Raw genomic sequence first — 26875 nt, 5'->3', positions numbered from 1 at the left:
CCTAATAAAGCTTAAGATTATGGATTTAATCAAATCAAATGGTGATGATTTGCTTTGTCAACATGGATATAGAAAACCAGAAAATGACAGTTGGCAAATAATTAGAAATCAACAAATAAATTACACATGAATTAATTACACTCACTCTCAAGTTAATCCACGTCATCACAATACAATCGAAAGTGTAATTAAATTATTCCAAAAATCCACGTGTCACTCAATTATTTACAGGGCGCTTTTTTTCTTCTTTCAAAAGCTCACCGAGTGGCAAAACCTGTAATTTCCACTACTTTAAAAGGACAATTAAGGAAATTCAAAAATAAAAAAAAAGATGAATAAATATTTTTTAGAAACAAAAATTATTTATTTTTCCTAAAAATATCAAATATTTTTCAGCTAACTACTCTAAAAACCGTGTCCCCACTTCTGTATCAAATCGTAGCCGTCCATTGTAATCCATTTTCAGCCGTCTGATATGATTTGATATCAAATCACACGGTTAGGATAATCATCAATTATAATTCTTACCAAAAAAAGCGCAATTATTTTTTTTAAACCATTTTTTTGCAATTTTAATTTTTATTATTCAAATCAAAAACCCCTTTACTTTCTCTCTCCTCTTTCTCTTTCTTAATGTGACGGAAAAACGAAACCCTAGCTCTACGTTCTATCTGGAAAAATCCCTAATTACTTGCGAATTTCGTTAAATTAATTTGGGGCTAACGCCGGAAAATTCTCAGATTTAAACCCTAACCTACCATAACGATGATCTTTGTTGATTCTTGGAGGGTGAAATGAATTTTAAGGTACGTTGTTGTGAATTTTTGGTTTAATTTTTTTCGCATGCGGTTGTTTTTGATTGTTTTTTCGTGAAATTAGGTTTGTTTTGGGGGTAGATCTTGTTGGTATGATTTTTTTGTTTTTTTGAATTGTTGAAATGTTGAGAGTTTGTGTTTTTGTTTAATGCTGATGATGATGATGATTATGGGGTTGCATTTTGATTTATTTATATTTTGGTGAAAATTTGTGGTTTCAGATCTGATTTTTTGGTACGGACATGAATGGTGGGCATGTAGGTTGGGGATTTTGGGTTATAATTAGTAGAATAATTGCATGTTAATGGAAGATAGAGCAGAAAAGGTTAATGGTACTGAAAATGCTGAGAAATCTATGTCATTGGATCTGCAAAGGGTATATAATCAGAAGCCCTGGGTTTCTGCTGTTAAAAAGCGGGGTTCCCGGAATGGGAGTGGTGGTAGTGGTAATGGTGTGAAGCGAAAACTCGATTCTAGTGATCAAAATGAGGCTAGGAAGAGGAGTAAAAAGGAGGTTTTACTGAGTAGTCTGTCGAATGAGAAGAAGGAGAAGAAGAGTGTTAGGGAAGTTTGTAAGAGTGGGTTGAATTCTGCTGACTTGGGAAATCAGGTGTCACGGGAGGAATCAGGAGTGGATGGTGGCGGTGCTGGTTATGGTGGCATTTCTCTTAACTTGAACAGTAATGTCACTATTCCCAAGCGGCCTCGAGATTTGGTCCGGAGAAAGAAGGTTGAGGTTGGTCGTGTGTCAAAGCAAGAGGGAACATCAAGCAGCAAAGCAAGTTCAACAGAAGGGGAAGGCAAGCTGAGTGGCAATGCAGGTGGTATTTTATCACAAAATGGAATTGCGAATGGCAATGTGGCACAGAATGGTGAATCCGAGGGTACTTCTAATGGCTGTGTGATCGCGAAGGTGAAAAGGAAAAAGAATCCTCATGATCATAAAGAAAATAGGTCTAGTAGTCCTGACTTGCTTCGGCATTTGAAGAGAGATGATTCTCATTCGTCTCTAGGCAATAGCGATACCGTTACCAAGAAAGCTAGAAGAAGCCGTAAGAAAAATATTGATTCTATAACCAGAAGTCCTGGGTTGACGGTGGAAGACAAGCCTTCCCTCGATGAGTCGAGTAAGATTTGTGATGATTCTTTGGATGATGAGGAAAATCTTGAGGCAAATGCAGCAAGGATGCTTTCATCTCGTTTTGATCCAAGCTGCACAGGATTTTCTTCGGGAGGCAAGAGCTCTAATTTGCCATCTGCAAATGGGTTGTCAGCATTGACCTCTTCCAGTAGAGATCTGACTACTGCACATGCTAACTCTAGTGACGAGTCAGATATTGAAGCTAGTGATGCTGAGGCTAGAGTTCTGCAACCGAGGGAGCAGCAGAAAGGCAAAGGGGTTTCTAGAAAACGGCGTCGTTTTTATGTAGTTTTTTATAGGGATTTGGATTCTTATTGGGTAATTAACCGAAGGATCAAGGTTTTCTGGCCATTGGACCAAAGGTGGTATATTGGTCATGTCACTGGTTATGACCCAGAGAGAAATCTGCATCACGTTAAATATGATGATCGTGATGAAGAATGGATTGACCTTCAGCATGAGAGGTTCAAGCTCTTTCTATTACCAAGTGAGGTGCCTGGAAAGGGTGAGAGCAAAAGGTCGACAGCACAATCAGGAAAGGGGGAGCCTGGTGATACTGCTGATGCAACGGAGTCTGAGCCTATTATTTCATGGTTGGCTCGATTTGGTCATCAAAAACCACCACCCACTGGAACGAAGAGGAAAAAGCGAAGTCCGCTTGAATCTGCAAAATCTCAATCATCTTCCATTTCTGAAGTGAAAATTGAGCCGCAGGGAAGCCTGGACATGGTTGTTTTTGGGCGTGATGCTGATGACTATACTTGTAGTTCTGGATTGGCAAATAATTCAGTTGATTCTTTAATGGAGAGGAGGCCAATTGCAGACAATTTCCTTTCTGATAATGATAGAGCTCCAATAGTTTATGTCAGGAGGCGGTTCCACAAAAAAGAACAGCCACCATCCGAGAAGCCTCGAGTATTTGGAAACGCATCCGATTTTGTTGATTCTATAGACTTTGGTGCTGAAATGTCACTTTCAGTTGGCGAATGTTATCACCATGCCTATAGATTGAGCAATGACGAGCTCATTTGGGACACTGATTGTTCTGGGATTCTGAAGCTGATTATTCCCATCACGAGTTTAAAGGTGTTTAAGTTTGATTTGAGCTTTCCTTTGCCAGTTTTGATCAGCAGTGTAGTTGAATGGCAGAGGTACTTGTTCATGCTTCAACATGGCACTTTGATCTCTACCTGGCCTATGGTCAACTTGGAGATACTTGTTGTTGATAATGCTGCTGGTCTGCGGTTTCTCTTGTTTGAAGGTTGCATGAACCAGGCAGTCTCCTTTGTTTTCTTGGTCTTGGGTGTGTTTTTTCATTCTGATCAGAAAGAAATGCATGATGATCAGCAGCTTCCTGCAACCTCAATAAGGTTCAGATTCTCTGGCTTGCAGGATCTTGGAAAGCAGCTAGCATTCACATTTTACAACTTCAGTGCGATGGCAAATTCCAAGTGGTTGTATATTGACAGAAAGCTGAAGAAGCACTGTATGCTTACCAAGGAACTGCCACCGTCTGAATGCACTTATGATAATATCAAAATGCTCCGGAATGGTTCTAATAATTGGAAATTGACCAATGTTTCCCAGAAGCTCTCTTCAGTGATGGTAATGACGCTTTTGATCTTTTATCCTGCTTTAATATGCTCTCTCCATACCAACTTCTGTACTCTATGTTCTGTTGTGGCCATGCGAAATTTTACGGTTTAAACTTGTTATTATTATCATCTTTCCTTGTTTGACCAAATTAGTTGCACACCACGTACAAGCACTTTACTAATAACAATTCATTCAGTTTTGAATTATAGTTTCAGTGCATTTTTGCCAATGTGGCACTGGATGTGAGTTTTATTTATTTTTACTTTTTTTCTATATAAAATCCGAACAACGTTTGAACAGATTCCGTAGAGTCTTATTAAGAACATGTATCCATTTTTCAACTCAAAGATGAGAAATTGGGGTATATGGGGTTGTATTATTGGCTTATTGCTATTATTATTTGTTTTCAATTTTTTTTTGTGAGGTTGGGATAGAATTTGAAGTTGAAATATGAAACAGAATGATTTAATCGAAGGGTTTAGCTATCACCAGCCTTTTCTGCCAATTTGCAGGCTTTATTTGCTCACTACTGAAATTTGAGCGATTGCAACCATTTAAAAACCTTTTGACTCCTAATACTTTATCTTTCAACCTTAATGTCATCAGATTTTTCTTCATAGCTTTTATTGTTGGTTCAGTTCTTATTTAGGTGAAATGTATGCTGATGCAGTGATGAGTCTCGTACTGATCGAGAATAACAAGAATCACTGCGATTTCCAATCTCCCACAGAAAGAATATAATTGTGTTTGGAATGCTTTAGTGGTTCCATTGTGTTCATTGGTTGTTAACTGTTATAGTATATTTGTTTTGAGGGAGTAAGTAGGTGTGATTGGCTGAAATGGAATCGGAATTAAATCTTAACGACATGTTTAGTAAGCAGACATGAATTTTATTTCTGGTAATTAATTTGCGCGTAAAATCGTGTTGAAAAATCTTATGTTATCATATAGGGTAATGCGAGATAATCCCCATTGTCTCATTTTAATGATAAATTTTCTTTTCCATTAAACCAAATGAGCTATAAATGTCATGTCTGTTTTTTGGAAGTGGGATTATGCAAGGGGGGTAGGGAATTGGACAGAGGAAACTTATTTGGGAGGTTATTGGTAGATCTTAGGAATAGGTTTTACTTTAGTAAAGGACCAAGTGTCTCCAAAAATCATAACTGTTCTTCTCTTCTTGAACCTTTGTGTTAACACTGGCTGCCATGCTATTCTCTCATTCCAACCCTTCTATTTTTAATCTTTTCTTCATTTGTTAATAATGGGAATCTGCTCATCTATTTGTAGACTTGTAGAGTTGTAGTACAAAACTGTGAAATTCCACTTTTCCATACTTGGCGAGAGAAACAAATAACATTGAAGCAGCATCATTTTTTTTCCTTGAAGTATATATATTCATATAGGGGAAGTCATATAAGGAATTGGAGACATGAGGTGTAAATTTGAATTTTGGAAAGTTTACATGGCGATTTGAAAGTAGGTGTTGCAATCCATATACACCGTAAATGGTTTTGAGGATGAGAGAGTGGGAGATAGGACTGAGTTAAGATTGGAGAAGCATCTATGCTAAAGATGGTACTTTTGTAATGTTGTTATTACAGTCTCAGCATATTTTCATTTTTATTACACACACGCACACACATACTAAGCAAGGGGATCGGATTTTTATCAAGTGAGTTTTAGTTACTTTCCACTTTTATTCAAAATTGTTAGATTAGATTTACCATATGATCACAGGGGTTTATATTTCTTTCTTCAATTTTTGATTGTTTGCAAGATTATGCAACTCCACTGCTTATGTGTATCCTTCTTTAGATCGATTGATAAAAGTTTATGCAAGACTTTACGTACAAATATCCAATGTGTATAGGAATTGTGGTGCTTCTTACCTAGAGTTTGCATATTGACAAATAGTTTAGTCTGATTAAATGTTTCTTGTTTCTTCTTCTAAGTCTCTATGTGATATATCACAGGATAAGAATTGAATTGACTGGTGTCTCTATGTTTCAAATAATCCTTCACCATTTTATATCAATAGTATATAATTATGTTTTGAATTGATAGTGAAGAATTATCAGGTGCTTGTTTCTGTATATCTACTGATTATGTTGGTCCTTCTTCTGTCGTAATATACTTTCTTTATACAATTCCCCAAGCTGTTTGATTATGCCTATCTTGTAATATATGACAGTTATTTCTACCCCCAATTTTACTGTCATTGTCTAAGATGAAGAACTGAAAGTCATGCTATTCTGATAAACTAGCCTATGTTGCTTAACTTTCTGGTGCCTGTCCTAATATTGGTATGTTTTATCTAATCAGAACCTAAACAAAAGATCTAGGCAGCGTGGAACAAGCTTTTCTTCTAGGCAGTCTGCTTGTGTCAAGTTGAGCCGACTAGCTTTTGATAGTGACGAAAAGAATGGAAGACTTCCTCCATTTGCTCTCTCTTTTTCTGCTGCACCTTCGTTCTTTCTTAGTCTACATTTGAGACTATTAATGGAGCGCAGCATTCCTTCCTCCAGCTTAAGGGTGCAAGATCCTGTTTATTTGATGGATCATCCAGATGATGAGGGTGGATCGGTCGGTGCCAACACATGTCCAGTTGGTGATAATTCTGTGTTATCTTCACTTTCATTAGGTGATGATTCTTTGGTCTTGCCACTTGGTAGATCTGAGTCTGGTTCTTGTTTAAATGTTGATCATGGGATCAATAATCTCTCTGCAGATCTTGCTGAAGGAATGCCTTTGAAGCCTCAAAGCTCTCAAGATTTTGTATACAATGAAACTCATAGCATGCTTCAGGCAGAAAATGGGAAAGCTCAGCTAATTGAGAGTGAACAAAGGCTTTCATCAGCAAAGCCATTAGATGCCAATGGCTTGACCATTGACATTCAATCATTTGTTCCTGTTGAAAGGAATACTGATGCTGTTGTGCAAAACGTTCAAAATTTTACTGGTTCAGCTTTAGATACCAATGGTGGGATATGTAGTCCAAATCTCACTGCTTCTCAAAGTATGTGGGATAAGAGTAGAATTGGTCATGCTTGTTCTTCGGCTTCTGCAAGTCATTCTCCTGGTTGGATTGACGGGAAACAAGACTTTCTCCGTAGTGGCTTTGGCAATGGACCTAAGAAGCCACGGACTCAGGTTTCATATTCTCTGCCATTTGGAGGACAGGATTTTAACTCTAAGAATAAATTTCATCAGTCAAAAGGCTTTTCTCATAAACGCATTAGAAGAGCTAGTGAGAAGAAGACATCCGAAGCTTTTGGGACTTCTCAAAAAAATATGGAATTGTGTTCTTGTGAGGCAAATCTTTTGGTGACTGTTGGGGACCGAGGGTGGAGAGAATGTGGGGCAAGAATTGTTCTTGAGCTGTTTGATCATAATGAGTGGAGGCTTGGTGTAAAAATTTCAGGGGATACCAAATATTCTTACAAAGCACACCAGTTTGTGCAACCTGGAACAACAAATCGCTACACACATGCTATGATGTGGAAGGGAGGAAAGGATTGGATCCTGGAATTTCCAGACCGTTCTCAGTGGACACTTTTTAAGGAGATGCATGAAGAATGCTACAATAGGAACTTTCGTGCCGCATCTGTGAAAAATATTCCCATTCCTGGAGTTCGTATGGTTGAAGAAAATGACGATAATGTGCCTGACGTACCGTTTGTCCGGCCTTCTCTCAAATACTATAGGCAGTTGGAAACAGATATTGAAATAGCTATGAATTCATCTCGTGTTTTGTATGACATGGACAGTGATGATGAGCGGTGGATTATGAAACACAGCCACTTAGATTGTAATGAAGGGGGCTGTGGGAATATATCTGATGAGATGTTTGAGAAGACTCTTGATGTGCTTGAGAAATTTGCGTATTCCAAACAGCGCGATGACTTCAGTTTGGATGAGCTGGAGGAATTTACAGCTGAGGTCGGGCCATTCGAAGCAATTAAAATCATTTATTCGTACTGGAAGGAGAAACGACAGAGTAAGGGGTTGCCTTTGGTCCGGCATCTACAGGTATCCTTCACTTGGCCATTTTTTAAATTGCTTGCCCTTTATTGTTCTTAAAATGATTTTGTATGATTTTTTTTTTTTTTTTTTTTACCTGTCTCTCTGAAAGTAGCATGATTTCGTAAGATTTTTCTTTTCTTTTTTTTTTTTCTTTTTTTTTTTCCTCTTTGAAATGTTGTGTCTTAGAGTATTTTGCATCTCTGAATTCTTGGTAATTACTCGTATAATATATGACAGTGTCGTGTTAGTTTTCACAGACAATCTTGCTTATGTGTGTCAGCTAATTATTTTTCCTGCAAAGAAGCAATTGGTTGTTCTAGGGTGACTAATGGAAATTGATCTTCTGTCATGCAACCTTTCTTTGTTTAAGATGTACTTGTCATTATAGTTTTTGTTGATTGACCCCTGAATTACTGTATTCTGTTCTGGAAAATCTGTTAGGTCCATTATATTTGTGTATGTGAACTGACTGGTATACTCCTATACCAGATTTTAGAGCTGTAGACATGAATCAATGAATGTACTGGCTTTGCTAATTGCCCATCATGATGAAGATTCTAGTTTTTTACCGGTAGAAATATTTGTAATCGACGATAAAACAATTGGGAAGTCTCTTTAGCAGCGGTACAAGGTGCATGTTGAGAACTTAGTTGATTATAAAGAATTAGGGAGGCAAAATGGAAAGAAGAAATCTGAAACCACAATCTTGGTCGTCTACTATATGCTCCATGTCTAATTAATTTGGTCTTTTATTATTTTATTTTTTTTCTGTATGATAGAGGCTAGTATACTGGTTGTTTTGTCTATTCTTCTCCTTGCTTTGAACTTGATAGAGCTGTATGTGTATCATGCAGCCTCCACTCTGGGAAAAGTATCAGCAGCAAGTAAAAGAATGGGAACAAATGATGGCAAAGAGTAACCTGGCCCTTTCCAGTGGGTGCCAGGAGAAACCCTTGACCATTGAGAAGCCTCCCATGTTTGCTTTCTGTTTGAAACCACGAGGATTGGAATTGCCAAATAGAGGGTCAAAACAGAGGTCACAAAAGAGACTTCCAGTTGGTGCACTGAGCAATGGTATTTCGGGAGATACAGATGCTTTTCACTCTCTAGGTACCATTTAATTGGTTTGTTTAATTGTTTTTTTTTAAATTAATTTTTTCAATTCTTGTGGTCTAGCTTGACCTTGCCATTTCGTCTCTGAAACTTATCCTTTTTTTTTTTGTGAATATTTCAGTTGGCCGAAGATTAAATGGTTTCACTTTTGGGGATGAAAGATTTGGCTACAATGCCTATAATCAAGGGACATCTGACTCTTCTCCTGTTCTTCAGGGATCATCAAGAATGTTCTCGCCTAGGGATTCTGGGGCTGGGGGATACTTTTCTTTGAGTAGTGATGGGTATGAGAGGAATCATTACCCGAAACTCTATAGAAACAAGTCCAAAAAACTATGCTTTATACCATCCACCAATGATCAGCAGCCATCATCCTACAGCCAGAGAACTCCAGGCAAGAGAGGTCCAGTAAATTTATGGGGTTCTTCTGAATGGCCCAGCCAAATGCTTTACCAGACAGATGGGTTCCAAAGGCACAACTTCGAGCATCTGGATCCTTCAGAGCTTGATGAGTTTAGACTGCGTGATGCAGCAAGTGCTGCTCGACATGCCGTTACTATAGCTAAGATGAAAAGGGAGAATGCTCAGAGAATGCTTTGTAGAGCAGATCTGGCAATGCACAAGGCAGTGGCTGCTATTATGACTGCTGAGGCTGTTAAAGCTTCATACGGGGAGCAAAATAGTGATGCTCAGAAGAGTGGGTGAAGTTTTTTCTGATTTAAAGAGCTCTCTTTCACATAAGATTTATACTCTCAAATGTTTCAGGAATGGAACCGATGGTTTGCTGAGATGATGTGGTTTATTCTCGGGTTGACTGGAATTTGTAGATACAGAAGTCCTCTAACTTGCTATGAGGTTGACTAAGAGGGGTTTATGCTACTTTGCTGATTGACGCCAGACTTTTCAGCTCACTAGATTTTATATTGAGACAATAACAGTGGGGGGTTTGCTGTTAGTTTACTGACCTGCTGGTTTTCTCATTTAACTGAAAAGTCTGAAACCCTTGTCCTGTTTGTGCAGGTAAATGGGTGCTTGAAATTTTTGTTGCCTTTGTACAGATTTTTTTTTTTTTTTTTTTTCTTATTTCACAGTTTCTTTTCATAGCCTTTAGGTTAGCATTAAAGGAGCGTGCTAAATAATAGAATACACTCCTTGAGATGTTGTTAGAACATCTGATTGGATTTTAGTGTCTTATTATCCAGAGCTTATATAGGAAAATTATATCCAGAGGGTAGAGAATTGTAAGTAAAATGCTTTGAAAGTTGAAAAATATATGAGAGTCCAATTATCCATTGCTTCTCTTTCCAAATTCTTCATTTTGCAGCATTTAGTGATGCCTTATTTTAGTTTTCATTTTTGCCCTTCCCGTGTGAATTTAACTCTCTTGAAGCATTATCATTGCTGCTCGCATTCTGTTTTCATTTTTTTTTTGGGTTGCATTGGTGCTAATTTTTCTTGGCAGAAAAAATTAGTTTACTCCATGCTAGTCTTTCACTGAGCATGTGAGGTGTTCAGGTAATCTTTTGCATAGTTCTTGAACTTTCCTTTTCTCTATTTTTCCTGTCTAACCTCTTCTCTCTTCCTATATTGCTTCCCCACATATATTTTTGAAATAATAATTTTGTGGAAGCTGATACTGTTCGAGCAAAATTTTTTTTTTCAGTTTGTTGGACTGCTGTTTAATTTTGGCAGACTGCTATGTGTTTTGGCATTTGCGGAGAGAATCAGGGGATGGGGTGTGAAGGGGTTTTTTGTGGGATTAAAAGAAAAATGATTCACCTGTTGCAGGACAAGCCTTCACTTTTCATGTATGGGATAATACATAATTGTTAATGGCTTCAGTAGCATATGTAATTTCAATTCATGTCTTTATACTGTGTTTCAATCATATTGTGTTTGGGTTAGTTACTTTTTTTTTTTTTTTTCCCTGTATGTGTTTGTGTGTTCGCTTTCTTCTGTGCTATAATATAGAACACTCATCTCTTAAGTTTTACCTTCCAATTCCACTCCTTTCTCAATGTGCACCTGTTGATACTGACATGATGTGAATAGGCCGCAGTCCATTTTCGGAGCACTGAACTGGTGAACTGTTACTATCTTGAAGGTCTGATTTGACTTTGTGTGAGGTAGCTGGAATATTTTCTAAGCTGGCTATGACTTTACTTAATGTTGCTTTTTTTTGGGGGGGTTAGTTTTGTAGATTTTCAACCTTTTAGATCTTTCGTGATGAAATTGCTCGTAGTAAATGTAATTTGTGTCTTTGTGATGATGCAATGAATTGTTTTTGATAATGCAGTTGTTAATTACAGCATAATTCAGTGGTTGATTACAGCATTCTGGGTTGGTTGATTTTTTGTTCTTCATGAATTTGGCAATTTCGATTTTGGTGTTGCCTTAGGGTTGTGTTTTGGTGTTTCGACTTCTCATAAATCTTTCCATTTTGTGCAGAGTTTAAGTATTTATTTTGATCTTTGATGTTTCATTATTTTGCATAGGTCCTCTTTGGCAATAATTTTGAGTTTTGGTTGAGTCGAAATTGACTTAATGTTCAGAACGATGTTATGCAGATATTTGTTGCTCTTACAGGAGGTAGAGGTTTCCAGGTTGGGTTTAGGATTTGGTATTGAAAAGAATTTTACATCTGAGTTTTTTGAAGGTAGAGAATACTTATTGTTCTTTTACTAGTGCGAGATTTTTGTAGTAATAGTTTAAATGCTATAAAGATGTATGACCAGTGAGTAAGGGACTCTCGGTGAGAAACTCATTATTGTTTGGATTTTATTTTTTTTTGTTAGATAATAAATCGTGCATAAACAACACGACAACACGAACTCGTGTATTTTGTGTTTTTACTAATAGCCCTTTAAATTATGATGTTAAAATACTGTGCACTCCCTTAAAAATATCCCTAAAACAAAACATTGTTAATAATCATCATCTCATTAAACTTGCCTAATAATTTTTGAATCTTGTGATTGCATCAGCATCGTACATTCTAGTGGTGAAACGATAAGGGAAAAAAAAATCCAGTGTTGTATTGTAGAGTACTTTAGCTTTAATAAATAAAGACATTGGGAAGACTTAATAGTTCCCTATTACAAAAGGAGTTCATTAAGTGTGCGGACCACTGTTGTTATATGAGTACTAGTTAATAGAATTTGTTATATACATCCGGGTGTATAATATACCTATAGGTATTTTGTTTTCATTTTGATGATTGTTTTTCATTTATTCATCAATTAAAGAGCAAAACTAACCTAGGGTTAGTTGGGTGTACGGTATACCCGGGAGTATATAACAATCTCTCACTAGTTAATGTTTAACACAGAGACAATTTGCGGAAATACATTGACATGATTAAGTACATGTATGAGAAAGCTAGCTCAAGTGTATGGGCCATTGCTAGAAAACTTAAGAAATCCCTATTACAATTGGAGCTCATCTTTTTCTACATTTAGCTCTTTTATCTTTTTGCTACAGTCATGAAGGAATAGACGAGATCAATTCAAGATGATATACCGCTGATGATATTGTATCGATTGATGAGATGGACGAAGGCATGAAAAATAGGATGGAAATAAGGAAATGGACTTTGGAATCTCGTGGTTGTGAAGGTGAGCAGAAGTAAGACTATTTAGAATGTAGTTTAGTGGCGTGAGAAACAAGGAGACTTGGGTGATCACCTAAAATGGACGGACTATATCGGATTTATTATCTTAAAAGTTATGGAGAATTAAATGGAGATGAAGCGTACATGAATATAGGATCAAAGAAGATTGGTTGAAGTGGAAGAGTGCGACCGAGTTTTTATGTGATCCTGACATGCCTCATAGATTGAAGGGTAAATTCTATTGAACGACATTAGACATTTTAGGCCTGCATCACTAGAAGGTAAAAAATATTGGGTTGTGAAGCACTATTGCATGCATATGATGAATGTGATTTAGATGCATATGTTGCGACTTACGATGGATATGTGATGGCCATACAAGAAAGGATCGGTTAAAGAATGTGATTAGTAGGAAGAAATTATGGGTATCATTTAGGAATAAAAGGTGAGGGAGAATCGCCTAAGGTATTTTGGCCATATGAAAAGGAGACCAAGTGAGGCGTCGGTTATAAAATATGAAGAGAGGCAAAATGTTGGGATTGCGAGGAGTAGGGAAAGACCTATGAAAGATTGGAAGATGGTGATTTTTAGTGATTATAGTGTTTTGGGAATTGAGAAAAGTATAATGATGGCTTTCTACTAAGTATATATTTAATTTTATATGGTAATACTCAACTCATGTTTTTGCAAATCTACTTATTTCCGTTACATGCTTTTCCTCTCCTTTTTACCCCTTTCATTCTTAAATTTTATTTAAATATTTTTTTTTCCCAAATACTTTTATCCAATGATCTACCTTACTATGCTCTTTTTCAAACAATTTCCATCTTGCTATGCTACTTTTCAAACAGTTTTTGTTAGCCGATCCCAAATCATTTTGGGACTAAGACCTAGTTGTTGTTGTTGTTAAGCTAAGCCATACAAGCACAAAACTCATGAATAAACATATTCACAAAGCAAGTAATAACTACTCAATGTTGTATAAATTTTGAATATAATCTTGCGCAAAAAAAAAAAAAAAAAGAAAAAAAAAAGAAAAAAAAGGAAAAATTAAGAAAAAGGAATGAAAACTTACCAGAACTTTGACCATTTTACCATTTTATAATTACGGGACGTTGTAGTGTACATGGATTGATGGGGAGGAGGGGTTGAATATTATTAACCACTTGCCCTGTACTCATTGCTGCTTCTTTGCTTTAATACTTTTTTGTGTTGTTGTACGTAGTTCCTTATAAATATCGTGCTGCCACATGTACGCATTGTAAAATAGAAAATAGATAAATTTTGCTGTTGGATCTGTTTATTTTTGCCTCAATTTGATAGTTCGTCACAACTCACAAGCCTTGTTGGACCCTAAACCCTGCTCTTGTTGTCAATATACAAGGGCACGCACCCATCAAATTTGCCTCTTGCTTGTGATGCTACATGCTTACAATCTCTTTTCGCACCCGATTAGCAATTTTGTCGTCAGTAGATGAGAACGCTTCACATGAATCCAAGTGTCAAAATACTTAGACCCAAACCATGATAGGGGTTGGGGGGGGGGGGAGAGAGAGGAGTTTTATGATGGTGAATGGTATTTGAGGAGACGAGTGGTCGGTGGATGGTACTTGGGGAGATGATAATTGTTTGTGGTGGGGTGAATCAGTGATTTGGTGATGATTATTACCAAGAATGATTAAGATATCATATTACATAATAAGCGCAATAATTGGTGCCAGCTAATATGATCATGATTACATATTATTTTCTCTATCCGATATTGAAATTTGCAATATGACAATATTCTAGACTAGGGGTTATTAATCTATTATTTAGAAATCTATACTTAGTATTTAAAAAAGCAAACCAAAAAAAACATGTGTCATCATGCTATTACACTTCCTTATCTTCTTCTTCAATACGACGTGCCACATGTCGTTTTACATTTTTTATTTTTTATTTTACAATTTTTCTTAACTCTTCCATTAAACACTTCATCTTCATCTCCCCTCTTTAATTCAACCTTTTTAATTTCTCTCTTTGATTTTAGTCCCTTCATCTTCTTTCTATTAAGTCTCATTTCAATTAAAGTCCCACAATTTTTATTTTTTTAATTATGTTTTAATTTACATATTACACTCATAATTATTTATTGGTATTTTCTCACTCATCTCTCAGTGCAATAATCTATGAGCAAGCCGTGCATTGCACGAGCCAAAAGACTAGTTTAATTGAGTAAAACATCGGTAAATGTAATATTATTGTATTCAATATTTAAATTTTCATTATTGAAATTACATGCTGATGATCCCGCCACGTGTCATCATGACTAGGCTGATGATATGGCGCCATGTCATTTCTTGAGTAATTCTTGTAACCTTCAATTGAAGAGGATGTTTAAGGTGATTAACCACCTCCATTGTTCTCTTGATAAGTAACTCTCATAACCACCCATTTAAAAGGATGTTTAAGGTGATTATTCACCCCACTTGATGCTTGGGATTCTTCTTCTATGTTCTTTCATGTTTTTCTATAAATAGAATAAGCCTCCCCCCCTTTTTTTTCCCCTAGTTTTCACACTTGAAAAATACATCAAGCACAATAGTCTAAACACATTTAGGGCCTGTTCTCATTGACTGAACTGAACTGAACTGAACTGAATTGAGCTTAACTGAACTGAACCGAACTGAACTGAACTGAGCTGAACTGAACTGAACTGAAATGAATATTTTACAAGAGAAGGAAATTAGGAGCGGAGCTGAACTGAACTGAACTGAACTAAACTAAACTGAGCTGAACTGAACTGAACTGAACCGAGCTGAACTGAACTGAACTGAACTGAATTTCAACGTAAGAGAACAAGCCCTAACTATTGGGCATAAGTTACTTGACTCAAAGCTGGAAGTGGTTTGTTAACCTCAGGGTTCATGCCGACGAATACAATTGAGCATCTTGATTGCGTCGAAAATTCGTTTTCAAGTCAGTGATATTTTGCATCACAACGCACCGATATTGTTCCATTGTTTGTGAGCTTATTTAAATACTTTTATACGGTTTGTACTAGACTACTTTTATATTTACAGCAAATGTAACTAATTTAATCTATATTTGTATTTTATCACATAATTTTTATTATAAAATCTCATTTATAATATAAATATAATGGTCCGGGGTTTACCCGGGGTTAAAATCTAATTTATATTTAAAGCTCATGTTAAGTCAAAATTAGAAGAGATTATTAATACTGTTGAATTGTGGTTGTCTATATTTTTCCATTCCAATTTCTTAGAAATCGAAATCTACAATATAATAATGAGTTTCAACTATTAGTTCTTGGGTCTCATAACCTTTAAATTTAATTGGGGGCGGACAAAGGTGTCAAAAGTCATTTAGTTATTTTTTAATTGTGAAAAAGGACCTTTTAAGTGGTTGACTTTTTGAAAAAGGATCTTTTAAGTGAAAACTTGTGAAAATGGACCTTTTAAGTTGCATTTTGTTTGTATGGGGTATTTGGGTGACCTTCCGTGGTGGTCAATGTTGGAGCTCCGGCGTTGACTATCATGTGATAGTCACGTGATTTTTTATTTAAAAAAAAAACAAAAAAATCCCCAAATTTTCCTCCTTTCCCGATCTAACTCTTTCATTGGTTAGGTCGGAAAAGGAGGGAAATTTTGGGTTTTTTTTTTTTTTTTTTTTTTTTTTTTTTTTTTTTTTTTTTTAAAAGTCAGGTGACTAACACGTGATAGTCAACGTTTGAGGTCCGGCATTGACCACCATGTAAGGTCGCAAGCTCACCCAAGTACCCCATATAAACAAAATGCAACTTAAAATATCTTTTTTTACAATTTTTCACTTAAAAGGTCCTTTTTTAAAAAGTCGACCTTTTAAAAGGTCCTTTTTCACAATTTTCTCTTTATTTTTTGACGGGAATGCTCACATTTTACTAATCAACAGCAAGATCTATCAGCAACAAGTGCAGCATTTATATCAGTTTATTGCGAGTTATGCAAGCGTTTATATCAGTTTGTTGAGAGTAATGCGAAGTAGAGGTAGTACTTGGTATGAACAACACTATTTCCTTTTCTACCAATATGAGCTAAAGCAACAAGCCTTAACAAGGTGAAGGATGTCGTTTACAATTTGACCAAAGCAGGAGTTGTATTGTTTTATGCTCTTTAGGTGCTGAATCAGTTTCAAATTATCAGATTCAAGAGCGAGCATGTTGAGACCAGCTTCAAGAGCAACCCCAATGCTATGTCTTGCAACCATAGCTTCAGCCGCATCCATTCACCTTGTGACAAGTAGAGACCAAGGCATCCCCAACACTGTCACGAACAACTCCACCCAATCCAACATAGTAATGACTGACACTGTTAGTAACTAGCAATCACACCAGTTTAAGTTTACTGATTTAGGAAAGATTAAACTACCTCTTTTTTAACACCCATTGTCTCAATCTGTGTGTCAAAATTTGTCCAATTAAGGTTTTGACTTTGACAGTCATTTTAGTCATCAGGGTCTAAATTGAGCTTGAAATTGAAAAAAATATTGTAAAATATCTCGTTTTGTGTGTCGCTCGTCATTCTTTTTTAATTAAAAAAAAAGTCCAGTTAAGATTCTAGGTCATTTCGGCCCTTATGAGTCCAATTGAGCACAAAATTGGCAAAAAAAAATAAAAATAAATAAAAATAAAAAATCGTATATGTCATGTTGCCTGTTAAGAAATGCTTCGATTTGCCTCGGTGAAAAATAAATAGAGAATTATTATTTTCACCTTAAAAAAAAAAAAAGGAACTAAAGCTATTCCACGTGCCCTTACATTAAATTTTTATTTTATTTTTGCGTTATAAAATAGCATTAATTTTCCTTCACGATGATACCTTCTCAATAAAAATATATTATTAATTTCTAGAAGCTAAGGGTTTGTTTGATATCATTGTAGTTTTTTATTTTTGGGTTTTTTGTTTTTTAAAACCTCATGATACATGTCATATATATTATGAATATAAAATTGGTCAAACTTATTAAAATTATGATAAATTTATATTTAGTTTCCTATAATGAGTCTTATGACAAACCAGAAAGCATGATTTAATATGTTCCTTTTCAAAATTTATCATCGAACAAATTTTAATCTAGTTAAATTAGTAATATTAAAGAACAAAGTCCATTTCAGAATTTTTAGTCACAAGTACAGCTCAGAAATGCTATGTTTGTTCATGAAGTATTGCATTCGCATCACCTAATTAAGTACCTAATACGTAGTAGCATAACTTTAGTTAATAGCATACAAGATATATACAATCTAGATTTCACAAGAGTATTACTAATCTATAAAGATATATCAATTACCAGATTTCAAAAAAAAAAATAAAAAAAATAAAAAATAAAATGTATATATATATATATATATAAAATAAAATTATAAATATATATAGAAAATTTATATTTATATGAAGTAGTTTAAAGTCTAGGACTAAACCATAACGGAGAACAATAGGAAGAGCGTAAAGGACCATTAATTTGGACATCGAAAGGTTGAATAGTTTTATCTCTGATTCGAAAGACACCCATATCATATCCTTCAATTCTATCTTCGGTTCCTAAATAGTTTTGTCTTTTCAAGTACCAGTGGAGGGGTATATGCGTCTTTTTGTGTGCTAATTGAGAGGTACATGTGTAATTTCCTCACCAAACCGTAAAAGCAAAAAGCAAATAGTAATTGGACAGCTCACCAAAAGTACTGAATAACTGACCCTGTTTTTTCAATATATTTACAAAAATGCCATCAAATTAACAAAAATTCGTTTATCTGGCAAATTAACTTGTATTTTCGCTTAAAGTTATAATAAATTTATATTTATTTTCCTATTATGACAAACCAGAAAGCATGGTCTAATATGTTCCTTTTCAAAATTTATCATCGAACAAATTTTAATCTAATTAAATTAGTTAAATTAGCAATATTAAAAAAATTATAAAGATATATAGAAAATTTCTATTTATATGAAGTTGTTTAAAGTGCAGGACTAAGGGCCTGTTCACATTTACTTAATTTCCTTCAGTTCAGTTCAGCTCTTAATTTCCCTCTCACATAAAATATTCATTTCAGCTCAATTCAGTTCAGTTCAGTTCAGTTCAGTTCAGTTCAGTTCAGCTCCAATCAGTTCAGTTCAGTTCAGTTCAGCTCAATTCAGTAAATATGAACAGGCCCTAAACCATAACGGAGAACAATAGGAAGAGCATAAAGGACCATTAATTTGGACATCGAAAGGTTGAATAGTTTTATCTCTAATTCGAAAGACACCCATATCATATCCTTCAATTCTATCTTCGGTCCCTAAATAAAATCCTCTGCAATCATAATATCCTCTGTAATCGTCGCTAAAATATATGCAATTGGGTTCACAACCTGTATGAGTTGCACAAACTGACATAGTTTCATTGTTACCTACAAAAAGCGCAACATCTTGCAAATCTTCTAGCTCCTCCCATCGTTTGGCATCAAAGAGAAACTTGTAGACCCTAAAATACACCGTTCTATAACTACCAACAATATTGTCTTGGTCGTATTTGCGTTGATCCAACTCAAGCATCCTCAAAACCATTAGAAGATCTTCACCAGAATTAACAAGATATGCATTGTAGTTATATTGATCAGAATATTGAAGCCAAAATTGTTTGTGTAGGAGCTCGAGCTTAGAGTCATACATCTTAAGAGAAGGTTGAGATTGTTGACCAGCAAGGCTGAAGTGACAATGTGCAAGGTTACCATCTTTATTCAAAAATAAAAGTGTGGCATTTCCATCAACAACGCGATATAAAGCATCTATTATAAGGCCTCTTCTATTGAAAAATTTGGTCCATTGAGTGTCCCCTGGCTTGGCAAAGGCGACAGCACATGAAATGGGATTACCATAAATTATAAGCACTAGTAAATTAGAAGCAACCGCATTATCATCATCAACACCATCCTTGAATAAGGCTGCTCTATTTACGATATAGTTGCCAAAGTATCTCGGTTTAGGCAATGAAGGGAGATTGAGTCGTGTGTTGGTAAGAGGGTTGAACAAGTACATGTTACGCGTAGCAACATGATGAGTTAATATCCAACCATGACTTAAACCCCAACAACTCATTCCATCTCCTTGAGGGAAATTGACGTTGTATTTCTTCCGATTCCTTAGTAAATTCAACAAACTTTTGCTTCTTCTTTGGCCATCCACGTTCAAGATTTCTTCGTCGGTATCTGTTAGAAGAAGCCATGGCATTTGACGATGATCCCAATTGTGTTTCAATCTCTTAATATTACAACCAACTACAGCGGCTTTACGCCAACTACGACACACACCAGACACTGCCACATAGTCGTCAACTGATACCAAGTAGTTTTCAATGATTTCTACCAACAATTCTGTAGGTAGGTTTGCCCAATCAACACTCGTTTCATCATTTTTCCTGAAATCAACAAAATCAATCATAAAACTCAGTATCACTAAGGGTCTGTTCACATTTACTTAATTTCAGTTCAGTTCAGTTCAGCTCCAATCAGTTCAGTTTAGCTCAATTAAGCTACAATCAGTTCAATTCAGTTCCTAATTTCTTTCTCTCATAATATATTCATTTCAGCTCAATTCAGTTCAGCTCCGCTCCAATCAGTTCAGTTCAGTTGAGCTCCAATCATTTCAGTTCCTTTAATGTGAACAGACCCTAAATGCAGTAATTAATAGAAATGGAGATAGTATATGGTATATGAAGTTTTGAGATTTTAAAAACTAGGGTCTCTTAATGATTTTGGGGGTTTCTCTTCCAAAAAAAAAAAAAAAAAAAGATTTTGGGAGTTTGTTCTAAAATACTTCCGCGCATCCCAAATCACATTTTGTATGGTAACCCGGTTTACACTAATGTTAGAACCTGTTCACATTTACTGAGTTGAAATGGATATTTTATGAGAGAAGGACTTTATGAGCTGAACTAAACAGACCCTTAGTGTATATCGAGCCGTATAAGAGTAACTTTTAGCTAATTTTAGGGTAATTTTTTGCTTTTTTTATTTTTAATTTTTTTTTATAACTTTAAACATAATACAATTTTTATATAAATAGATAACAAGGAAAATTTTATAAAGGTAATTTGATTACATTCAATCACTAATAATTGAATTTTAGTTATTTAAAATGTGATTCTTTTACTAATAAAGCGTAGATAATTTTAATTGGTATTGGATTACTTTTATGCATATTGGGTTAACTTTAATTTATTTCAGGGGTAACTTTTAATCACTCTAGGTTATCTTAATTTATAATCAATGTACAATAAAAATTATAAAAAGTTGATATTAAGTTGTTGCAATATTACGAGAACGGAGGAAATATATATTTGGACCTTCATATTTTAAATGTTATACAAATAATTATCTTATTACATTTTGCATACATGTCGTATTATATTAAATTTTTTTTGACAGCGATAAATTTAAGTACAAATATTTAGTTTTTTTTTTGATAGTCTATGATAATAGGCTCTTCATTAAAGAGAATTGTACGTACGTTAATCTAGAAAAAAGGGGAAAAAAAAACGACCTTGAACTTATACAATTACAAAACGATACAATTGAGTTCACCAGATTTTATCTTATACGACTGAGAGCCTTCTAATATAATTCACCAAATTAAATTATTTTGTACTAGTATTTTTTAGCCTTCTAATATAATTTACCAAATTAAATAATTACCTTAGGAATTCAATCGTATCTTAGGCAATTGCTTGTTCACTCCGTAAATACGAAGTAAGTTTTATTTTTCATGCTATTCTCTTTACACTTTGGTTTTATTTTAATTTAGATTGTTGTTAATTAAGTTATGATCAGAAAATTCACAGCCCAATGAAACCAAATTAGAATTGACAAAAGAATTATTTAATAAAAAAATACCTGAGGTTGAAATCACCTTGTTCTTGTCGATTAAATAAAATATCACCAGCCATAAGCTTTTTTTGTTTGAGTTTAATTGATGATATTGACCCATATATATAGACTACTAAACATAACCCAAACCTAATAGAATTCTACCACTTTCACTTTCCTAAACCTACTATACCCAAAATCAAATTACCATAAATAATAAATCTATCTAATATACTCCTTCCGTGTTTTTTTAAGTGTTAAAGTTTGACCGACACAGAGTTTTAGGTAATTTAATTGACTTAAATAAAATAAGAGGTAAGTAGGGTGGTTGGAGTATTAAAAATTATTAAAGAAAGATAGTGGGGTTTAATAGTTTATTGAAAAGTAATAAATGTGAAAGGAAAAATATAATAAAAAAAATAGTAGTGGAGACCATGAAAGGAGAGAGATATAACATTTTTAATGTAGCATTTTGTCAAAAAAATGAAGTGTAATACTTATAAAAACACGGTCGGGTTTGGTAAGTGTAACACTTATTAAAACACGGAAGAAGTAATAACTTTCCTAAACCAACCTAAAATCAAAATAATAAGTGTTGTGTAAGGCGGGTGTACGTTGTATTTATTGTAGACGGTTAGTTTGAGGGTAACTTAAACTATTTTTTTAATGTAACCTCCGTTCTTTTTTATTGCAACGTTGGGCATTTCATCATGCTTTTCTGACTATTATTTCAAAAATTATCGAGATAATTCTAACAAGGTCTTATCTGACTATTACATTTTTCCCAAATATACAAATCACAAAATACTGTTAAAGGAGTGTAAAATTTATACGCTGTGATCATAAAAAAAAAAAAAACGTGAAGGTGTATTGAATTGTATGATATACTCAATAATTTCAAATAAACCATTTATTAAAGATTTTACTAATTATTAATTTTTTATTATAGATATCATAATGTAAATTTTGTAAATTTCATTCAAAATGTTTATATTTGGCTTAAGTGCCAAAGTATAAACAAAAAAAGTTACACAAAGTCTTATATGTGGCTGGCCACACCGTGTGGCAGGGATTACTTTGTTAGTGTCATAGGGGTTACCTGATCAGTATTAAAGAGGTTACTTCATCAGTGCTATAGGGTTACTCAGTAAGTGTTATAGGGGTTACTCAATTAGTATTATAGGGGTTACTTGGTCAGTTTTATATGGATTACTTTGTTCTTTTATAAGTGGCTACGACACGGTGTGGTTAGCCGCACACAAGACGAGCTAATTTAAATGAAAACTTAAACATCAATTTTATTATCTTTCAAAAAGAATTTCAAAGCAAGTGCGATAAGTAGCATTTAGATGTAATTTTGGTCACTTGACCCTGAAGTTAATTAAGAAACAAACCACCTTTTAGTTAGAGGTGTCAATTTGGAGGATTGAATCGGATCTGATGAAGTCGGATCAATTTTTAAAGTTGAGGTGTGTTAAATTATTATGTGTACACAAGTTGAAATTTGAATCGGGATTTCGGATCAGGTGTGGTTTTGACACATGGCCTCTACTTTCAGTTATAATATTAATACTATATGTAATGCAAATATCACTAATATGAGCTATACAATCTAATATCACTAATGAAGTAGCTATTAAAATGCTACGTTTGCTCATAGAGTATTGTCATACGCATCACCTAATGCGTAGTAAAAAATTTGAAGACTTGCAAATTAATAGCATACAATCAAGACTTCACATGAGATCAGTACATGAAAGATTTTTAAAACAGTAGTCCAACAAATATGAAACCTTGGCTTTTGAAAATTCTTTGCTAAATCAGTTATCAGATTTTACAAAAATTATAGAGATAAATACTACCTCTGTTTCATAGAGATAAATTCGGTTTGGTTTCGGATCGGATGTGGTTTTGACACATGACCTCTACTTTCTTTTTTTGATAAAATGACCTCTACTTTCAGTTATAATATTAACACTATATGTAATGCAAAATTATTGCAAATATCACTAATATAAGCTATACAATCATGAATTAGCATCACTAACAGTAGCTATTAAAAAGATACGTTCGCTCATAGAGTATCGTCATACGCATCACCTAATATGCAGTAAATAAAGCTTTCACAATAAAAAAAGTTGAAAACTTGCAACTTTATTAGATTTCACATGAATTGAGTACATGAAAGATTTTATAAAAACAGTAGTCCAACAAGAACTGAAACCTTGGCCCTTGAAAATTCTTTGCTAAATCAGTTATTAGATTTTACAAAAATTATAGAGATAAATACTACCTCTGTTTCATATTAAAGTGCAGGACTAAACCATAACGGACAACAATAGGAAGAGCGTGTAAGACCATTATTAATTTGGACGTCAAAAGGTTTAAAGACTTTGTCCTTGATTTGAAAGATACCCATATCATGTCCTCCAAGTTTATCTGGCGTCCATGTATAAAAACTTATGTTATCATCGGTGAAGTATATGCAATTGGGTTGACAATCTGAATGAGCTTTAGAAACCGACATAGTTGTGTTGTTTCCTACAAAAAGTGAAACATCTTCCAAATCTTCCAACTCCTCCCATCGGTTGGCACCAAACTGAAATTTGAAGACCCTAAATAACACCGTATTATAATTACCAATACTATTGTCTTGATCAGAGTCATAATCAAATTCGGGTGCTAGTACTTCCAACTCAAGAAACCTCAAAACCATGAGAAGATCCTGACCAGAATTAACAAGATATATATTGGATATATATTGATCACCAACATTATTAGTCCAAAATTGTTGTAGGAACTCGATTTTAGAGTGATACCAAGTTACCTTGGGTTGTTGTTGTTGATCAAGGTGATATTCTGCAAGATCACCATAGGCATTTACAAACAAGAGTCTACCTTGTCCATCAACAACACGATATAAAACATCTACTATTTTAGGGAATTTATAAATCTTAACCTCGGTCCATTCAGTATCCCCTGGCTTGGCAAAGGCGATAGTTGTGGAACGCTTATAAATGAGAACCACAAGTAAAGCCCCCTCCACGGTGTTATCATTGAAAATGGCTGCTCTGTTTATGAAATAATTGTCAAAGTATCTTCGCATAGGCAATGTGGTTTCACAAGGAAGATTAACTCGGGTTTTGGTAAGAGGGTTGAACAAATACATGTTGCGAGTATCATCGTGACTTAATATCCAACCATGACTTGAACCCCAACAACTCCTTCCGTATCCTTGAGGGAATTTAACATTGTACTTCTTGTCAAACCTTGATAAATTCAACACGCTTCTTCTTCTTCTTCTTCTTTTACTCTTTTCTTTTTCGTTTTTTAAGGCTAGTTAACCTTGCGTAGGGGCCATCCTTGTTCAAGATCTCTTCATTGCCATCCGTTAGAAGAAGCCATGGCATTTGACGACAACGCCAATTGTGTCTCAATCTCTCCCTATCACAACCAACTACGGCGGCTTTACGCCAACTACGACACACACTACACACTGCCTCATAGTCGTCTACTGATACCAAGTAGTTTTCAATGATTTCTACCAGCAATTCTGAAGGTAGGTTTGCCCAATCAACACTTGTTTTTATCTTTTTTCCTGAAAACCATCGGTATCATTTATTAATCCAAATTCCTACATCCAAATTCTTGAGTTCTTCTCTTTTCACTTTAGTTTTATTTTAATTTAGATTTGTTGTTAACTAAGTTATGATCACAAGATTCACAACCCAATGAAACCAAATTAGAATAGACAAAATAATAATTTAATAAAAAAAAAATACCTGAGGTTGAAATCATCTTGCTCTTGTCGATTCAATAAAATATCACCAGCCATAAGCTTTCGTTGTTTGAGTTTTATCGATGATATTGACCCATATTTGTAGACTACTAAACATAACCCAAACCTAATAGAATTCTACCACTTATCACTTTCCTAAACCTACCCAAAATCAAATTACCATAAATAATAAATCTATCTAATATAATAACTTTCCTAAACCTACCCAAAATCAAATTACCATAAATAATAAATCTATCTAATTGTTAGACTTAGTTTGAGGGTAATTTTAACTATTTTTATAGTAACTTTAACGAATGATTTTTAATTTGTACTATAATTTTTTTTTTTTTTACAACGTTTTGTACTATAAAATTAATTTATCATACTTAATTTTTTTTATTGTTTTGTGTGCTCACTGTCTTCTGTGCTATAATATAGATCACAGTTGTATTGTTTCCTACAAAAAGTGGAACATCTTGCAAATCTTCCAACTCCTCCTATCGGTTGGCACCAAAGTGAAATTTGTAGACCCTAAAATACACCGTCTTATAATTACCAATACTATTGTCTTGGTCAGAGTCACAATTAAAGTCGGGTACTAGTACTTCCAACTAGAGTTGTTAAAAACTGATCCGACCCGAGAACTCGACCTAAACCGACAATGATCTGAACCCAACCTGTACCCGGACAATAGGGTAAAACTAGTGACCTGTAACCCGACCTGAACCTGACCATATGTTAACCGATTATCGATTTGATCCAATACTTTTTGACCTGAACCCGAACCTGCTCCCGACCTGAGAGTAACCGTCAACCGATTTAATCCGACCCAACAACAATCTGTACCCGACCCAATAAAAACCTGTACTCGAGTCATGGAAGGTTTAATAAAATTTATATGCCTTTTGTTCAACTTATATACCGATACAAATCTGTAAACCCACAATCCGATTCAGCTTGTATACCTTTTGTTCTCTATTACTCGTATATAGGTTTAATAAAATCTTGATAAAGCTGATCAAACTATGGAAGGTGTAATTATATAGTTTCAACTTGAGCACATCGATATTTATTGGAATTGAACTTGAACCAAAACCCAACCCAACACTAACTCGAACCCGAATGTACCATCTATTAACCCACTCAAACCTGACTCACACACAACCCGAACCTGAAATTGAATCAGAGCTAAATTTGGCTCGAATTGAACCAGACATATATCCGAAAAGGTGAACGACCCAGAATAAACTCAACTGAAATTGATCTGACCCGAACTTGAACCTGATATGAGGCTAGATTGACCCGACCGAGACATGATTTGACCCAACCCAAATCCGACTTGAATACCCAAATCGACAACTCTACTACAATACACGAAATCAGAGCGATTTAGGAGGTGGCGGGAGTTGGTGTTAGAATTTCACGGAACACTACGGGATGAATCCCGGGATCATAAAATATTGTGTGGACCCATATATGACTACTGTTCGGCAACGTAAAGGCCCCGTGAGAGCTTATAACCAATACAAGAGGCATGTACGAAAACGAGTAAAATGACCATTTAAAATCAAATTGGATGGTTCCACCCACCTAATTAAACTCTAGGAGGGTATTAGGGACCATGGTAAACATCTCGGAAATTTTTATTTCCGGGCAAAAAAAGGGTAAAAAAATTAGAAAAATTTGAAGGCTATATAAATCCAGAAATTTTGAGGTTTCGGGGCCCGGTGGCGAAAAGTATTGAGACCTTAAAGCTGTCAAAAACTGACCCGACCCGAAGACCCGACCTTAATCGACAATGATTTGAACCCAGCCTATATTCGAACAATGGGGTGGATTATAATTGTAGCCGTCAATTTTGCCACCGGCCTCAAAACTTCAAAATTTCCTTAAAAATCGTGGATTA

The 26875-nt window shown here is 34.9% G+C and overlaps 3 protein-coding genes across 3 annotated transcripts; 1 reads left to right on the top strand and 2 right to left on the bottom strand.

Moving 5' to 3' along the window:
• Nucleotides 1–597: 597 nt before the first annotated feature.
• LOC145586031 (uncharacterized) lies at nucleotides 598–9979 on the top strand. Its single transcript, XM_081642745.1, has 5 exons — nucleotides 598–806; nucleotides 1037–3561; nucleotides 5878–7584; nucleotides 8433–8688; nucleotides 8813–9979. The coding sequence occupies exons 2-5, from the start codon at nucleotides 1114–1116 to the stop codon at nucleotides 9394–9396; spliced, it is 4995 nt and encodes a 1664-aa protein (XP_081498871.1). The 5' UTR covers nucleotides 598–806; nucleotides 1037–1113; the 3' UTR covers nucleotides 9397–9979.
• A 6577-nt stretch (nucleotides 9980–16556) lies between these two features.
• LOC145585982 (F-box protein SKIP23-like) lies at nucleotides 16557–21268 on the bottom strand. Its single transcript, XM_081642674.1, has 3 exons — nucleotides 21216–21268; nucleotides 18696–19741; nucleotides 16557–16663 (listed from the first exon to the last, which is right to left on the bottom strand). Exons 1-3 carry the CDS (start codon nucleotides 21266–21268, stop codon nucleotides 16557–16559), a joined length of 1206 nt encoding a protein of 401 aa, XP_081498800.1.
• A 2225-nt stretch (nucleotides 21269–23493) lies between these two features.
• LOC145585981 (uncharacterized) lies at nucleotides 23494–24986 on the bottom strand. The gene is made up of 3 exons (XM_081642673.1): nucleotides 24971–24986; nucleotides 24534–24786; nucleotides 23494–24259 (listed from the first exon to the last, which is right to left on the bottom strand). Exons 1-3 carry the CDS (start codon nucleotides 24984–24986, stop codon nucleotides 23494–23496), a joined length of 1035 nt encoding a protein of 344 aa, XP_081498799.1.
• Between the last annotated feature and the right edge of the window lie 1889 nt (nucleotides 24987–26875).

Source organism: Chenopodium album, chromosome 16 (assembly GCF_948465745.1).
Source record: "Chenopodium album chromosome 16, dcCheAlbu1.1, whole genome shotgun sequence".
Taxonomy (NCBI): Eukaryota; Viridiplantae; Streptophyta; class Magnoliopsida; order Caryophyllales; family Amaranthaceae; genus Chenopodium; species Chenopodium album.
Note: the sequence above shows the minus strand (reverse complement) of the source record. Positions and strands in the feature narration are given on the sequence as shown.